Source organism: Rana temporaria, unplaced genomic scaffold, assembly GCF_905171775.1.
Source record: "Rana temporaria unplaced genomic scaffold, aRanTem1.1, whole genome shotgun sequence".
NCBI lineage: Eukaryota > Metazoa > Chordata > Amphibia > Anura > Ranidae > Rana > Rana temporaria.
Genome location: NW_024404574.1, coordinates 15,448 through 34,444, shown reverse-complemented (window position 1 = coordinate 34,444; position 18,997 = coordinate 15,448). Strand labels below are relative to the sequence as shown.

The following is an 18,997-nucleotide window of genomic DNA, read 5'->3' as shown; positions in this document are numbered from 1 at the left end:
CACTTCCTGTATTACCCATCATTCCCTGTGCCCCCCCCCCCACTTCCTGTATTACCCATCATTCCCCGTGTCCTCTCCCCACACTTCCTGTATTATTACCCATCATTCCCTGTGTCCCCCCCCTTCCTGTATTATTACCCATCATTCCCTGTGTCCTCTCCCCATACTTCCTGTATTATTACCCATCATTCCCTGTGTCCCCCCACACTTCCAGTATTATTACCCATCATTCCCTGTGTCCTCTCCCCACACTTCCTGTATTATTACCCATCATTCCCTGTGTCCCCCCCACACTTCCTGTATTATTGCCCATCATTCCCTGTGTCCTCCCCACACTTCCTGTATTATTACCCATCATTCCCTGTGTCCTCTCCCCACACTTCCTATATTATTGCCCATCATTCCCTGTGTCCTCTCCCCACACTTCCTATATTATTACCCATCATTCCCTGTGTCCTCTCCCCACACTTCCTATATTATTACCCATCATTCCCTGTGTCCTCCCCCCCCCCCCTTCCTGTATTACCCATCATTCCCTGTGTCCTCTCCCCCCCCCCTTCCTGTATTACCCATCATTCCCTGTGTCCTCTCCCCACACTTCCTGTATTATTGCCCATCATTCCCTGTGTCCTCTCCCCCCTTCCTGTATTATTACCCATCATTCCCTGTGTCCTCCCCCACACTTCCTATATTATTACCCATCATTCCCTGTGTCCTCTCCACACTTCCTGTATTATTACCCATCATTCCCTGTGTCCTCTCTCCACACTTCCTGTATTATTACCCATCATTCCCTGTGTCCTCTCCCCACACTTCCTGTATTATTACCCATCATTCCCTGTGTCCTCCCCCCACACTTCCTGTATTATTACCCATCATTCCCTGTGTCCCCCCCCACACTTCCTGTATTGCCCATCATTCCCTGTGTCCTCTCTCCACACTTCCTGTATTATTACCCATCATTCCCTGTGTCCTCTCCCCACACTTCCTGTATTGCCCATCATTCCCTGTGTCCTCTCCCCACACTTCCTGTATTATTACCCATCATTCCCTGTGTCCTCTCTCCACACTTCCTGTATTATTACCCATCATTCCCTGTGTCCTCTCCCCCCCTTCCTGTATTATTACCCATCATTCCCTGTGTCCTCTCCCCACACTTCCTGTATTATTACCCATCATTCCCTGTGTCCTCTCCCCACACTTCCTGTATTACCCATCATTCCCTGTGTCCTCTCCCCACACTTCCTGTATTACCCATCATTCCCTGTGTCCTCTCCCCACACTTCCTGTATTACCCATCATTCCCTGTGCCCCCCCCCACACTTCCTGTATTACCCATCATTCCCCGTGTCCTCTCCCCACACTTCCTGTATTATTACCCATCATTCCCTGTGTCCCCCCCTTCCTGTATTATTACCCATCATTCCCTGTGTCCTCTCCCCATACTTCCTGTATTATTACCCATCATTCCCTGTGTCCTCTCCCCCCACACTTCCTGTATTATTGCCCATCATTCCCTGTGTCCCCCCACACTTCCAGTATTATTACCCATCATTCCCTGTGTCCTCTCCCCACACTTCCTGTATTATTACCCATCATTCCCTGTGTCCCCCCCACACTTCCTGTATTATTGCCCATCATTCCCTGTGTCCCCCCCAAACTTCCTGTATTATTACCCATCGTTCCCTGTGTCCTCTCCACACTTCCTGTATTATTACCCATCATTCCCTGTGTCCTCTCCACACTTCCTGTATTATTACCCATCATTCCCTGTGTCCTCCCCACACTTCCTGTATTATTACCCATCATTCCCTGTGTCCCCACACTTCCTGTATTATTACCCATCATTCCCTGTGTCCTCCCCACACTTCCTGTATTACCCATCATTCCCTGTGTCCCCCCCACACTTCCTGTATTACCCATCATTCCCTGTGTCCTCTCCCCTCCCCCCCATCATTCCCTGAGTCCCCCCACTTCCTGTATTACCCATCATTCCCTGTGTCCCCAGTCTGCGTCTTTCTCTGACAACCTCTGTCCTTCTCTCTGACAACCTGTATTGTGTGTTTTGCAGCAATGATCGCCCGGCAGCCTTACACCCTGCCTGGAAATTGAACCCGGGCGCGGCGGTGAGAGCGCCGAATCCTTTACCACGATGTACATGTTGTAACTACAATTTTGGTTACTCGTTAATGATTGGAAGACACACGAGAGGTCTGGAAGTTATCCCACCGTTTTTGTTTATTGTTATTTGTACTTGAATGTTTTTACCGGATATAATGTACATGTTGTAACTACATGCTTCCAATTTTGGTTATAATGTCTGAAAATGTGTACTGTACTATGTCTTTGTGTAATGCTGTTGTAATGTACAATAAAATTTACCTATAAAAAATCGCCAGCGATATAGAATTATTGCATTGCGCGAGACCCATCACGTGTCGCTCAGATAAAAGGTTGGGGACCGAACGACGCTGGTGATGGAGTGTAGGAGGAGATTCAGATATAAAGTCTTTACTATCACTTTTACCTACAGGTGAGTCTATAATACGGCCTATAATAAGACTTACCTGTAGGTATAGAGAGAATATCTCCTAAACCTGTACGGTGTAGGAGATATTCCCCTCGCAATGCGCCGCTGATTGCAGCGGCGCATGCGCAGGGGGGATCCTCAGCTAAAGGGCCGGCACCTGCCGGACCTTGCCGGAATGAAATCTCCTACGCGCATGCGCGGGAGTGACGACCTCGCCGCTCCAGCCAATCACAGCGCTGGAGTGGTGATACCCGGAAGACACGCCGGGCAAGATGACATCTCGCTTGGCGTAGACCAGGTAAGTTCTCTACACCTCGTTTAAGGTAAGTATTTCATAATGAGCTAGTATGCGGTGCATACTAGCTCATTATGGCTTTTGTATTACAGGTGTAAAAAAAAAAAATTGTATATGCGGGTATACAACCGCTTTGGTGAAATTAAACAAGCCAAGATCAACTACTACTCGATCCACCATGAGATCAACTACCCATCCCCCCCCCGAGAGATTGATAAATATTGACCCTAATGTAGAACAATCTATTCGGGATATTGGGCGCATGAACACACGGAGACCCTTATTTACTATCGCTCACCCGGAACGGCTTCATGGAGTTCTGGATTGTTGGGACCATCCACTGAAAAACAAAGATGGATACCAAGATCATTTCCAAGACAAGAAGCCACCACCCCCTTAAACAACCCTCCCTCTGAAGGGCGAGAAGATTACTGGCACCATCCATCCTTCATAGTGGTCAGTGGGGGTCAGAAGAGGAACTGCAGACATTTTCCCATGATTCCCTCACAGTTATGGGCAGGGCCGTCTTTAATATGGTTTGGGCCCTGGGCAAACATTTTTTTTGGGCCCCCCTCCAGCTTATTTTGGGCCTGGCTGGTTCACATGTATGTTTTGGCGGCCCTCATGTGTGCAGGTACAGCAGACCATTGATTTGAATGGGCCGCCATGCTTTTGTTTCCTGCAGAAAAAAGGTGCATTCAGCATTTTAAAAATATAGTTGCCTTGAAATCCATTCTGCTTTTGCACCATGCTGCTTACCTGCAGTTCTTGCACCATGCTGCTTACCTGCAGTTCTTGCACCATGCTACTTACCTGCAGTTCCTGCACCATGCTACTTACCTGCAGTTCTTGCACCATGCTTGTGACGGATCTCAGATACCCCAGGTGGGCACATCCGCCAGACCTGTGTCTCCTGTCCTCCAAACGCACCCGCAGCCTGCAACCTCGCCATAACCAGCCCTTAACCCCTCAATCACGAGACAATCCACACAGGTGTTGAGGGTTAAACATCCAGAGCTTAAACTGTTTATTAAATTCCAAGACATACAGTTACACAGAGATAGGGACACTCCCCTTAGCCAACAACCAATGGGAACTGACCATTTGTACATTGAAACAGTCTACAGATACCTAATGAGTTTATGGTAAGCAGGCAGCCTCAATACACACCCCCTGCGGAGAGATGTCTGCAGTCCAGGCCATTGTCTATGTGTCATGAATCCACACAATTAGACACAGCAACAAGAGGGGGGGGGGGTGGGGGGAGAAGGGTTGTAACATTACATTACATCCATGCCAGCTTGTCCCGGGTCTCCAGTATCTTCTGGCCCATAGTCTGTCGGTAGGAGGCACGGGCACAGTTCTTTCCAAAACACACAGTGACAGTGGGTTCTGTCACATTTCTCCCTTTTTAAAAACAGACTAACCAGGTTCCTGACCCCCAACTGGTCTGGACCTGCGTTAGTCACAAACTTCCACCCCAGGCAACCAGGAAAAGTAAAAGTACGACTCCGGCGCTGGGGAGCAAAACCGCACATAGGGTCTCCCATGAATAAAAACAGCCGCTGCAGAGTGGGAACAGCTGTCTGCACTCCTCTGATCCGGGGCTGGGTTGCAGATATTGGAGGGAGCTGAATAATCCTCTGCCCTGATGCCAGCGCTTCAGCTGGGAGGGAACATAGGCTGGTAGGGCTATGCATTTTGGGAGGAAAAGGTACTTGCTTTTCTCCTGGTGTAGTTACCAGCCGCTGAGAAGGTATCTTGCAGGGACTATCTCCCGGATTCTTCATCTCTTGTTCTGATGCTGGGCAGAGACCATCAGCGCTCTGTCCTATAGCCAGCGCTTCTGCCGGGGGGACATATGCAAAAGTTGGGTACAGCCACTGGAGAGGGGGAAGGGTTTTCTCCCCTGCCGGTTCTGTGACCAGCCACTGGGGTGACTTCTGACAGGGGCTGTCTCCCAAACCCTCCAAAAACATACTGAGGGCTGGGCAGGGGCCAGCAGAACTCTGCCCCGTAGCCAACGCTTCTGCTGGGGGTATAAACACTGGGGTAGTGTCCAAGTGCTGGGGAAACAGCTCACTGAGGTCATCCCTCGGACTCCCTGGATCTAACTCTGAGGGTGGGCAGAGGCCAGCGGCACTCTGCCCCGTAGCCAGCGCTTCTGCTGGGGGGATAAACACTGGGATAGTGTCCAAGTGCTGGGGAAACAGCTCACTGAGGTCCTCCCTCGGACTCCCTGGATCTAACTCTGAGGGTGGGCAGAGGCCAGCGGCACTCTGCCCCGTAGCCAGCGCTTCTGCTGGGGGGATGAACACTGGGGTAGTGTCCAATTGTTTGGGAGGGAGAATTGCTTCCTCTACTCCCGGTGGGGATATCTGCTGTTGGGGAAACAGCTTACGCAGATCCTCTTCCAGACTCTCCGAATCCAACTCTTTTTCTGATGCTGGGCAGATGCCAGGGGCACTCTGCCCTGTAGCCAGCGCTTCTGCTGGGGCACCAGATGAGATACTCTGGACTTGCTGCTGATCACCATTTCCCAGCCTTCCAGCGCCTGTCTCAACTCCTCTTTCTGAGACCTTAATGCTTCTCGCTGCCTGGGAAACCTCCGTTGCGTTCCGGCATTCTAGCACTCGCAGTGCCCTCTGTATCATCGCTGCTTCTTCCATTGCGGTAAGGACGGGAAAACGTAGGGTCACCCCTGGCCCCATTTGCTCCTCATCTTTTTGACTGTCTGCAATTTCTCGTGGACAGTCCCAGGCAACGGGAGCCATGCCAGGCTGCTGGTTACCGTCAAACAGTCGCTTGTAGGCAATCTCGAGCTCCCATTCCTGCTCAACCAAGAACTCCAATTCCTCCGGATCACATGCATCTTCGGGGAGGTCCAGCACCTCATCTCGGAAGTCCAGGATGTTTTCCAGCCTCCACTCCTCATCGCTCCCAAAGTCTGGGTCTCCGTACATTTTTTGATGGAGCAGCCCCACGCCGCCGTAGCCAACGCCTTCTGTCGTGCTGCCATCTGCTGTACTTGGCCACAGTTGAGCCGCGAACCACCGGAGGGCTCTGTAGCTGGCGTCCAGCTTCATCTCCTCCTGGACCAATCTTCCGAGCTCCGTCTTCCAATCATCTCGCGGTCGTTCCCTCAGGAACACCTCTCGTGCACGGTACTGCGTCCAGTACATCTCTGAGGAGGAGGGAAGGATCTTCCCCTGCTGGCGCCGCTCGTAGCTTAGCGCCTCATGCCAGAGTTGCCGGCGGATCACATCCTCCCAGCCGAGCATGGTGCGCTCTGTCACTGGTCCCTGATGTTTCTTCCGCATGCCTTGCAGCCTCCTCCCGAACTCCGCTCTCATGTTGGCTGGTCCCCGTATCGCTCCTCGGCAGCTGCCCAGATCTTGAATCCTGGTGGTGGTTTGGATGTCCTGGACTGCAGGAGACGTCCCACTGCTGCCACCACTGTGACGGATCTCAGATACCCCAGGTGGGCACATCCGCCAGACCTGTGTCTCCTGTCCTCCAAACGCACCCACAGCCTGCAACCTCGCCATAACCAGCCCTTAACCCCTCAATCACGAGACAATCCACACAGGTGTTGAGGGTTAAACATCCAGAGCTTAAACTGTTTATTAAATTCCAAGACATACAGTTACACAGAGCTAGGGACACTCCCCTTAGCCAACAACCAATGGGAACTGAACATTTGTACATTGAAACAGTCTACAGATACCTAATGAGTTTATGGTAAGCAGGCAGCCTCAATACACACCCCCTGCGGAGAGATGTCTGCAGTCTAGGCCATTGTCTATGTGTCATGAATCAACACAATTAGACACAGCAACAAGGGGGGGGTGGTGGGGGGAGAAGGGTTGTAACATTACATTACATCCATGCCAGCTTGTCCCGGGTCTCCAATATCTTCTGGCCCATAGTCTGTCGGTAGGAGGCACGGACACAGTTCTTTCCAAAACACACAGTGACAGTGGGTTCTGTCACAATGCTACTTACCTGCAGTTCTTGCACCATGCTACTTACCTGCAGTTCTTGCACCATGCTACTTACCTGCAGTTCTTGCACCATGCTACTTACCTGCAGTTCTTGCACCATGCTACTTACCTGCAGTTCCTGCACACACAAACGCACTGTGTTTTTAAAAGCGTGACCTAAACGTCTAAAGATGCAGCAAGTTTGACAGTGCGGGAACTGCAGATAAGTCACAGCAGACAGCAGAATGGACAGACAGTGCTGTATTTCAGTGCTTGATGGGCATAGGCGTGCCGTGTGCGCAGCCTATTACATGAGGCATGCGCTTTTCTTTGCAGGAAACGCAGGCATGGCGGCCCATTCAAATGAATGGGCTGCTGTGCCTGCGCAAATGTGGGCCACCAAAACACATACGTGTGAACCAGCCAGGCCCAAAATAAGCCCATCAAGCAGTTAAATACAGACAGTAATGCCATGTGCTCTGAGGCCTTACTCAGCCTGGACTGCAGGTCTGGTCTGTGATTTAAAGAGTTCCTCTATTTTACACATGGCATGGCATGGGGTCCCATGGTGCTAAAGCAGAATGGACAGAAGGTGCTGTGATCCCCATGCCATGCCATGTGTAAAATAGAGGAACTTTTTAAAACACTGACCAGACCTGCAGTGAATCATCAAATATTATAAAGACTTTGGGCACACTCTACAGATTTCTATTTACAATATAGATTAGCAAACAGTGACATACCTTGAGGAGCAGGACATGAAGAAGTCAGCCTCGGGAAGAGCAAACTGGGGATGTTATAAAATCACATTCTAATTCACTTTTATATACAAGCAGCACCCAGTGGCAGGAAGGGAGAAGTGCACGTCTAAAGGGAAGCCAGGGGTGCTGTACATTTTACTGTCACTGGCTGCGGAATCCAAAAGGTACTGACACGGTGGTTTCTCCGCCACAACCTCCATTTTTAGAGTCCCACGCACCGCAGAAGCACTCTAATAATAATAAAAGTGGCCAGTAAATATAAACACTAATAAGAATAGATGAATGAGGCATAGAGAGTCAAATCAAGAGACACCACATCCCGTAACAAATAGAGGAAGATTGGATGAGGGGATCGGGTAACAAACCCTGGGACTTTAAACGGTGTCAAGGTATAAATGGGTCAAAGAGTAATAATGTAGATAAAAATATAATTTATTGGAGAATACAATATGTCAAAAAATTGAAACATAACAATGATGATCCTTGTAGTCATATAGCGGCTTGGATGGAACAAGCAACGCCCAGACCTGTTAGAAAGTGCCCGACATGTTTCGCTACAAGCTTCATCAGGAGCATATAAACAGGGAAGGCTACAAGGAGTAAACAAAGAACAGCATAAATATTTATACATTTGAATCATTGGCGTGTCAGCAATATTACAGTGACAAGCATTTAGAAAGTTTGAACAATAGATAGTGATGATCAATCATAAAAGTTAAGGGGGAAGAACAGTTAAATAATGTCAAATATTCATGAATAATACATAGATCACAAAAAACATATATGAATAAAAGTGATCAAGAACAGACTTACCACGCAAGATCAAAGATCATCAAATAATAAAAGAATATATATTAAAACTATGCATATAAAGCCATAGTTCATAGCCAAATTTGGCCTGTAGACATAGAGCCACACTGGAACCAGTCCATACAAGGATTGTCAAAAAAATGCTGCAGTAAAAAAGAGAGGATAAATAGAATTACATATATGTGAGGTATATAGGGTGTATACAGCATGTATATCCATAGACTTACAGACATATACATGTATATAAACGCAGAAAGATTTATGCAATGACCCTGTACTTGCAGGGTACTGCATCAAAAGTCATGATGCTGTATAAAAATATATATATATGTATTTGAATTCAAAAATACCTATTTGGGTTGATAGGGTCCGGTAATGAGACTAATAATAATAATAAATGAAAAAACAAAACAAAACAAAAATCAGGCAGACTCGTTTGACTTTTCTTGCGTCACTTCTCTCTGGGGGGGGGGTCTACCAAACACAGTTCTGGGTGGAGAGCCCTTCAATCTGCCCTCCATTGGATATGAAGCCGCCCCCCCCCCCAATGTGTACTTACAGATGCCAGTCTCCTCTCCAGGTGTATGGCCTGCTGGCTCCAGGAAAGGGTTACTAAAGCCGGACACCCCATCAGGACCCCTTGCCTCAAGACATTATAGCCGCACATCCCACAATGACCCCACTGGCTCCAGGTGGGGGCCGCTAGACCAGGACACTCCGCCATGACCCTTCATCTCCAGGCAAGGGCCACTAGAACCAGACACCCCACTATAATGCCTAGACTCAAGGTAAAGGCCACTAGAGCCACACCCCCTACTATGACCCTTGTGTAAAAGACAATGTGCACCATGTGGTACCCCATCTACTCCTAGCAATGCGATATATGGCATGTATACAGGGTGGTGCCCATAACAGCCAATCAAATACACTTCCCTGTTCACGGATTGGCTGTTATGATACATCATTACTCTTATTGTACAGACTCACCCAGCACCAGGCACAGCGCGGGCCAGCTATAAGGGTCCTTCACAAAGAGGGAGACCACCTGGATGGGATCCACCAGTATGCCGTACCTGGGAGAGAAGACATGACGTGCGATGAGTATCATCTTCCCATAAACCTCTACACCCAATCAATGGGAGCCAATGGCGGACACTGCAGGGTTCACTTACTTTATGATGTTCTCCAGGAAGAGCCGAGCGTTTCCCAGGACCTGGAAGAGAAAAGACAAATCATCAGGAAGAATCCACCATCCCTACCCATCCCCCACCACATTCTGCCCACCTACACTGTGATGGGGGAACATAATATGAGGGCACACTGTGATGGGGGGACATATGAGGGCACACTGTGATGGGGGGACATATGAGGGCACACTGTGATGGGGGGACATAATATGAGGGCACACTGTGATGGGGGATAATATGAGGGCACACTGTGATGGGGGAACATAATATGAGGGCACACTGTGATGAGGGGACATATGAGGGCACACTGTGATGGGGGGATATAATATGAGGGCACATTGTGTGCCCTCATATTATGTCCCCCCATCACAGTGTGCCCTCATATTATGTCCCCCCATCACAGTGTGGGGGACATAATTGTGATGGGGGACACAATTTCAGGACACACTGTGATGGGGGACGTAATTTCAGGACACACTGTGATGGGGGACATATTTTCAGGACACACTGTGATGGGGGGGGGAAAAAAAAATTCAGGACACACGGTGATGGGGGACATAATATGAGGGCACACTGTGGTTTGTTTTCTCTGACTCTCGTGGATAGGGCTCAGCTGCAGTTGCCAGTAGTAAATATGGCGGTATGCTGTGAAGTAAAGGAATTTTACCCACAAGGAACATGGCCGACCAGGCATCGGAGGCTCCGCCCATTCTGGAACTGAGGCGGGTCTCCAGTAAACACAAGCTTAAAGGGGGCGGGGCTTGTTGCAAGACGACGCACAAGGGAAAGAAAAGTCGTCACCCTGGCAACCGCGGCCTAGATGACAACAAAGACAGCCAGAGAGAGACAGCCAGAGAGAGACAGCCAGAGAGAGACAGCCAGAGAGAGAGAGAGAAAGACAGCCAGAGAGAGACAGCCAGCCTGAGAAAGAGAGACAGCCAGAGAGAGACAGCCTGAGAGAGACAGCCAGCATGAGAGAGAGAGACAGCCAGAGGAAGACAGCCTGAGAGAGAGAGAGAGACAGCCAGAGAGAGACAGCCAGAGAGAGAGAGACAGCCAGCCTAAGAGAGAAAGACAGCCAGAGAGACAGCGAGAGAGAGAGAGACAGCCAGCCTAAGAGAGACAGCCAGCCTGAGAGAGAGAGAGAGACAGCCAGCCTAAGAGAGAAAGACAGCCAGAGAGAGAGAGACAGCGAGAGAGAGACAGCCAGAGAGAGAGACAGCCAGAGAGAGAGACAGCCAGCCTAAGAGAGAAAGACAGCCAGAGAGAGACAGCGAGAGAGAGAGAGAGCCAGCCTAAGAGAGAGACAGCCAGCCTGAGAGAGAGAGACAGCCAGCCTGAGAGAGAGAGAGACAACCAGAGAGAGACAGCCAGCCTGATAGAGAGAGACAGCCAGCCTGAGAGAGAGAGACAGCCAGAGAGAGAGAGAGACAGCCAGCCTGAGAGAGAGACAGCCAGCCTAAGAGAGACAGCCAGCCTGAGAGAGAAAGACAGCCAGAGAGAGACAGCCAGAGAGAGACAGCCAGCCTAAGAGAGAAAGACAGCCAGAGAGAGAGAGACAGCGAGAGAGAGACAGCCAGCCAGAGAGAGAGAGACAGCGAGAGAGAGAGAGACAGCCAGCCTAAGAGAGACAGCCAGCCTAAGAGAGACAGCCAGCCTGAGAGAGAGAGAGACAGCCAGCCTGAGAGAGAAAGACAGCCAGAGAGAGACAGCCAGAGAGAGACAGCCAGCCTAAGAGAGAAAGACAGCCAGAGAGAGAGACAGCCAGCCTAAGAGAGAGACAGCCAGCCTGAGAGAGAGAGACAGCCAGCCTGAGAGAGAGAGAGACAACCAGAGAGAGACAGCCAGAGAGAGACAGCCAGCCTAAGAGAGAGAGACAGCGAGAGAGAGAGACAGCCAGCCTAAGAGAGAGACAGCCAGCCTGAGAGAGAGAGACAGCCAGCCTGAGAGAGAGAGAGACAACCAGAGAGAGACAGCCAGCCTGATAGAGAGAGACAGCCAGCCTGAGAGAGAGAGACAGCCAGAGAGAGAGAGAGACAGCCAGCCTGAGAGAGAGACAGCCAGTGAGAGACAGCCAGCCTGTGAGAGAGAGCCAGCCAGCCTGAGAGAGAGAGAGAGAGACAGCCAGCCTGAGAGAGAGAGACAGCCAGAGAGACACAGCCAACCTGAGAGAGAAAGACAGCCAGAGAGAGACAGCCAGAGAGAGAGACAGCCAGCCTAAGAGAGAGAGACAGCCAGCCTAAGAGAGAGAGAGACAGCCAGCCTGAGAGAGACAGCCAGAGAGAGAGAGACAGCCAGAGAGAGAGAGACAGCCAGAGGAAGACAGCCTGAGAGAGAGAGAGAGACAGCCAGAGAGAGACAGCCAGAGAGAGAGAGACAGCCAGCCTAAGAGAGAAAGACAGCCAGAGAGAGAGACAGCGAGAGACAGCCAGCCAGAGAGAGAGAGACAGCGGGAGAGAGAGACAGCCAGCCTAAGAGAGACAGCCAGCCTGAGAGAGAGAGAGAGACAGCCAGCCTAAGAGAGAAAGACAGCCAGAGAGAGAGACAGCGAGAGAGAGACAGCCAGCCAGAGAGAGAGACAGCCAGCCTAAGAGAGACAGCCAGCCTGAGAGAGAGAGAGAGACAGCCAGCCTAAGAGAGAAAGACAGCCAGAGAGAGAGACAGCGAGAGAGAGACAGCCAGCCAGAGAGAGAGACAGCCAGCCTAAGAGAGACAGCCAGCCTGAGAGAGAGAGAGAGACAGCCAGCCTGAGAGAGACAGCCAGCCTGAGAGAGAGACAGAAAGAGACAGCCAGCCTAAGAGAGAGAGACAGCCAGCCTGAGAGAGAGACAGTCAGCCTGAGAGAGAGACAGCCAGCCTGAGAGAGAGAGACAGTCAGCCTGAGAGAGAGACAGCCAGCCTGAGAGAGAGACAGCCAGCCTGAGAGAGAGAGACAGCCAGCCTGAGAGAGAGAGAGACAGCCATGTTCAGGAACAGCTTCCAGTCCGGCTTCCTGTACAGTATAGGGAGCAAACCTCTCCAGATATGGGACAAGAAGGTGACCCATCTGTATACTATATATATATGTATATACCTCATCTGAATACTCCTGTGCAGACCAATCGAGTTCCCCCACCCCAAACAGAGTCCTGACCTTGTTTGGGGTGGAGGAACTCGATCGGTCCGCATGGGGAGTCCTGTGATGTCAGATTATACAATCGTGTGTACACAAGTCCATTGGAAAAAACTCCAAACACGCATGCTCAGAAGCAATGCTCACCATAACACAACATTAGCAGAAGTTGCTCAAAGGATGGCGCTAAATAGTGTCCCATCATTGGTGTCAGTGGGAGGAATAGTGTCCCATCATTGGTGTCAGTGGGAGGAATAGTGTCCCATCATTGGTGTCAGTGGGAGGAATAGCGTCCCATCATTGGTGTCAGTGGGAGGAATAGTGTCCCATCATTGGTGTCAGTGGGGGGAATAGTGTCCCATCATTGGTGTCAGTGGGAGGAATAGTGTCCCATCATTGGTGTCAGTGGGGGGAATAGTGTCCCATCATTGGTGTCAGTGGGGGGAATAGTGTCCCATCATTGGTGTCAGTGGGGGGAATAGTGTCCCATCATTGGTGTCAGTGGGAGGAATAGTGTCCCATCATTGGTGTCAGTGGGGGGAATAGTGTCCCATCATTGGTGTCAGTGGGAGGAATAGTGTCCCATCATTGGTGTCAGTGGGAGGAATAGTGTCCCATCATTGGTATCAGTGGGAGGAATAGTGTCCCATCATTGGTGTCAGTGGGAGGAATAGTGTCCCTTCATTGGTGTCAGTGGGGGGAATAGTGTCCCATCATTGGTGTCAGTGGGAGGAATAGTGTCCCATCATTGGTGTCAGTGGGAGGAATAGTGTCCCATCATTGGTGTCAGTGGGAGGAATAGTGTCCCATCATTGGTGTCAGTGGGAGGAATAGTGTCCCATCATTGGTATCAGTGAGAGGAATAGTGCCCCATCATTGGTGTCAGTGGGAGGAATAGTGCCCCATCATTGGTGTCAGTGGGAGGAATAGTGTCCCATCATTGGTGTCAGTGGGAGGAATAGTGCCCCATCATTGGTGTCAGTGGGAGGAATAGTGTCCCATCATTGGTGTCAGTGGGAGGAATAGTGTCCCATCATTGGTGTCAGTGGGAGGAATAGTGTCCCATCATTGGTGTCAGTGGGAGGAATAGTGTCCCATCATTGGTGTCAGTGGGAGGAATAGTGTCCCATCATTGGTGTCAGTGGGAGGAATAGTGCCCCATCATTGGTGTCAGTGGGAGGAATAGTGTCCCATCATTGGTGTCAGTGGGAGGAATAGTGTCCCATCATTGGTGTCAGTGGGAGGAATAGTGTCCCATCATTGGTGTCAGTGGGGGGAATAGTGTCCCATCATTGGTGTCAGTGGGAGGAATAGTGTCCCATCATTGGTGTCAGTGGGAGGAATAGTGCCCCATCATTGGTGTCAGTGGGAGGAATAGTGTCCCATCATTGGTGTCAGTGGGAGGAATAGTGCCCCATCATTGGTGTCAGTGGGAGGAATAGTGTCCCATCATTGGTGTCAGTGGGGGGAATAGTGTCCCATCATTGGTGTCAGTGGGAGGAATAGTGTCCCATCATTGGTGTCAGTGGGAGGAATAGTGTCCCATCATTGGTGTCAGTGGGAGGAATAGTGTCCCATCATTGGTATCAGTGGGAGGAATAGTGTCCCATCATTGGTGTCAGCTGGAGGAATAGTGTCCCATCATTGGTGTCAGTGGGAGGAATAGTGTCCCATCATTGGTGTCAGTGGGAGGAATAGTGTCCCATCATTGGTGTCAGTGGGGGGAATAGTGTCCCATCATTGGTGTCAGTGGGAGGAATAGTGTCCCATCATTGGTGTCAGTGGGGGGAATAGTGTCCCATCATTGGTGTCAGTGGGAGGAATAGTGTCCCATCATTGGTGTCAGTGGGAGGAATAGTGTCCCATCATTGGTGTCAGTGGGAGGAATAGTGTCCCATCATTGGTGTCAGCTGGAGGAATAGTGTCCCATCATTGGTGTCAGTGGGAGGAATAGTGTCCCATCATTGGTGTCAGTGGGAGGAATAGTGTCCCATCATTGGTATCAGTGAGAGGAATAGTGCCCCATCATTGGTGTCAGTGGGAGGAATAGTGTCCCATCATTGGTGTCAGTGGGGGGAATAGTGTCCCATCATTGGTGTCAGCTGGAGGAATAGTGTCCCATCATTGGTGTCAGTGGGAGGAATAGTGTCCCATCATTGGTGTCAGCTGGAGGAATAGTGTCCCATCATTGGTGTCAGTGGGAGGAATAGTGTCCCATCATTGGTGTGAGTGGGAGGAATAGTGTCCCATCATTGGTGTCAGTGGGAGGAATAGTGTCCCATCATTGGTGTCAGCTGGAGGAATAGTGTCCCATCATTGGTGTCAGTGGGAGGAATAGTGTCCCATCATTGGTGTCAGCTGGAGGAATAGTGTCCCATCATTGGTGTCAGTGGGAGGAATAGTGTCCCATCATTGGTGTCAGTGGGAGGAATAGTGTCCCATCATTGGTATCAGTGGGAGGAATAGTGTCCCATCATTGGTGTCAGTGGGAGGAATAGTGTCCCATCATTGGTGTCAGTGGGAGGAATAGTGTCCCATCATTGGTGTGAGTGGGAGGAATAGTGTCCCATCATTGGTGTCAGTGGGAGGAATAGTGTCCCATCATTGGTGTCAGCTGGAGGAATAGTGTCCCATCATTGGTGTCAGTGGGAGGAATAGTGTCCCATCATTGGTGTCAGCTGGAGGAATAGTGTCCCATCATTGGTGTCAGTGGGAGGAATAGTGTCCCATCATTGGTGTCAGTGGGAGGAATAGTGTCCCATCATTGGTATCAGTGGGAGGAATAGTGTCCCATCCTTGGTGTCAGTGGGAGGAATAGTGTCCCATCATTGGTGTCAGTGGGAGGAATAGTGTCCCATCCACCATTGGAGCACAGGTGTGTGAGGAGGAAGGTGTGTGAGAAGCTGCTGTGTGAGAAGGGAGTTGCCTGGAAATCTCTCCCAGCTCTCCTGGCCCCATTCTGGGGAAGCCATGGAGGGCAGTGGGGCCTCCCCTGCTGGAGGCTCTCAGCCATCTCCTGGGCCATCTGCTGACATGTCTGCCCCTCTACAAGCCTCAGCTGGTGATCTCTCTGCCCCTGGTGTGGATGAAGGCTCGGAGGCCATTCGGGAGCGAGTGGTGGCCGGGATAAAAGTCCTAAACCGGGAGAGGGATAAGCTGTACAAGCTACGTGCGGAGCTGAAGCGCCTGAGAAGGCAACGTGAAGGCTTGCATAGCCAGAAACGCGGATCCATGGATCCAGAGATCCAATTGGCCAAGGTCCGTGTGGACCATCAGGATACCATCGTGGCCATAATGGAAGGAAGGGATGGTCCTTTCAAGGAAAAGTTCTCCAACGAAAGGAGGTTTGCAAAGGTGACAAAGATGGAGGTGGAGGAGGAGGAGACCCCCAGTTCTGACCCCCTGCCCCCCCAGGGAGAGGTAAGCACCCCAATGCCTTCCCAGGACTCAGGAGGCATGCTTAGGGTGATCCAGGTAATGGAGTCTCCTGTGCGGGGGGATCGGATGGTCTTTAATGATGAAGATATTGCAGATGGTGTACCTGATAAAGTGAAGCCAGCTAAGCCCCATGTTGTGGATAAGACTGTGTATGTACCATCTAGCACCATGACTGATAATGTGCCTAATAATAAGACTGTATGCAGTAATAATGTGCCTGCTGAGGCTGCAATGCAGCAAGAGACACGTTCAGAAAATGACATTCCTGTGAAGGAACTGCAAGTCCCAGCAGAACCCATTAACCCTCCTGATGCTGAGACCAGAGCTGATTGCCCCACTGCTGCTCTGGACTCCACAGCGCAGCATCAGGCGACGGCCGGTACTGCAATAGAAACTATAATTATACCTGATGGGAATGTGTGTGTGACTGATAATAATCATCCCAGTTCAGGTGGGATGGACAATGGTCCCAGTTCAGGTGGGATGGACAATGGTCCCATTTCAGGTGGGATGGACAATGGTCCCAGTTCAGGTGGGATGGACAATGGTCCCAGTTCAGGTGGGATGGACAATGGTCCCATTTCAGGTGGGATGGACAATGGTCCCATTTCAGGTGGGATGGACAATGGTCCCATTTCAGGTGGGATGGACAATGGTCCCAGTTCAGGTGGGATGGACAATACTAACTCTGTTCATGCAGATAAAGTGACTTCAGTGTGGGGTCTTGGCCCCAATAAACCCACTTTTGCTCAGGTGTTGCGCTCTGCCCCTGGTAGCTCCGCCCCCAAGCAGGGTTTTCCCCTACGAGCTACTACCTGGAGCCCCCCGGGATCTGGTCTTGGGTCTCTGGCTTCTGCTGGGGGTCCAAGACGTAATGTTGTCATCCTGAAATGGGAGGGTGGTGCAGTCCCCCCTGCAAGGCGTGCAGTGGTGGATTTAATTCTAGAAATGGGCTTTGGGGTTAACGATCTCTATGCTTTTATTCATGTGTCAGGGACGCGAGAGTATACTGTCAGTTTCACCAAGCCAGAGGGTCTTGACCTGTTCTGGGAGCGATATGAGGCCCGGTGCAGGTCAAGACCCGAATGGGAAAGTCTGGCCCCAGTTGCGATTTCGCAGCGGTCAACAGTAAAAAAGATCACTATCATCCTCACCAATGAGAGCGTCCCTGCCAGGGATCTGGAGGTCTGGTTGAGGAACTACGGGGAGGTTTTGACCAAACCCAGTAAAATATTAGATGAGCGTAACATCTGGACTGGGGGATGGTCGGTAACAGTCAGGCTGGCCAGGGATGGAAATGTTGTCCGTCACCTGCCCTCCTCGGCTTTCATAGGGAGGGATAGGATGACCGTGTTCTACCCTGGTCAGCCGAAGCTGTGCCACCGCTGTGGAGAGAAGGGGCACCTTAGCTCCTCCTGTTCGGCCTTGATATGCTCAGTGTGTCGGGGTCAGGGTCATATGGCCAAGGACTGCACCCAGAAGATCAGGTGCAACCTGTGCCTGCAACTTGGCCACCCTTATAGCAGGTGCCCTGAAGCCTGGCACAATATGGAGAAGGAGGTAGTGGATGAGATGTCAAGGCTGGACAGGATGGAGGGGGAGGCCCCTGGTGTACCATCCTCCGCTGCGGTGACCGACCCCCCTGGTCCTGCTCAGGATCCCTCCCCAGTTCCCTCCCCAGTTCCTGTGGCCACCCCTCCTGTGTCTGTAAGTACTCCTTCTGTATCTGTCTCTGTGTCCCCCCAGCCTACTGTACCTGCTCCTCTTGTGTCAGAACCTTCCAAGTCTGTGCCCCCTGAGTCAGTTACCCCCCAGGAGTCTATCCCTCCTAAGTCGGATTTACCCCCCCCCATCAGGAGTGGTAGCGGGTACTAAAAAGGTCGCTTCAAAGAAAAAAACAAGGGATGAGGGCATCTCTGAGGCTGACCTCAAGTACCTGGAGGAGAGAAGGAAGGTTGGGCGGCGGAAGAAGCAGGCGGTGAGGACGGAACGGGGGCGGGAAGCTCCGGTGCAGGTCTCCACCCGTCGTAGGTCCTCTAGGTGGGATATTTCCTCATCTGGAGCTTCTTCAGAGCTGAGCTCCGATTCAGAGATGGAGTTGGAGGCGGCCTCAAGAAAGAGGGAGGCTTCTGGTGATGAGCAGCAGAGGGGAGCTAAGAAGCAATCCACCCAATAACCCAAATGGCGGTTCCCCCTCCGTTAAAAGTGGCGACAATAAATGTCGCCAGCATTAAGTCAGTGAGAGCTCGTTCTATGGCCTTCTTTTTGTTCAGCCAATTAGATGCTGAAATTTTATTTTTGCAAGAGACTAGGCTCACCTCCTTGGCAGATATTCATATGGCCAAGAGAGAGTGGAGGTATGGTCCATCTTACTGGTCTCTTGCGGCCGAGCCTTACGGCGGTGTGGCGGTGTTTAAAACCGGCATGGTAACTGTCCGGCGGGTTATTGAGGTGGAGATTGGGAGATGTATGGTCTTAGACGTCCTTGTGGGAGGGCAGGACCTGCGCCTAATTAATATCTATGGGCCGCACACAAAGTGGGACAGGAAATGCCTTTTTACAAGGATCAAGCCATTTCTTTTTACATCCCGGCAAGTGGTCTTTGGAGGTGACTTTAATACGGTGACTAGGCCCAAGGACAGGAAGGACTTCAAGGACAGGCTGGGATATGATAAATAGTATGGTTAGGGATGCTGGTCTTGTGGATGTGCACATTGCGCACCTCCCGGATGACACCGGGTTCACCTTTCATCGTGGTAATAGTCAGAGTAGGATAGACAGGTTTTTTTTGAAGGAGGCCTCTGCTTTCTCACCCCCAGTGGTGCAGGCAGTAGAGTTCTCTGATCACTGTATGCTATCTGTGGCCCTGAATGCTTCAGAC

General features: G+C 50.9%; 1 protein-coding gene across 1 annotated transcript in view; it reads left to right on the top strand.

Annotated features, from left to right (window-relative positions):
* CFAP20 (cilia and flagella associated protein 20) overlaps positions 1-2,351 on the top strand; it is a 33,302-nt gene extending 30,951 nt beyond the window's left edge. The window contains exon 6 of the mRNA XM_040334724.1: positions 2,072-2,351. Within this exon, the coding sequence (XP_040190658.1) occupies positions 2,072-2,077 (6 nt within the window). The 3' untranslated portion in view covers positions 2,078-2,351. The remainder of the gene's footprint in view (positions 1-2,071) is intronic.
* The last annotated feature ends 16,646 nt before the right edge of the window (positions 2,352-18,997 follow it).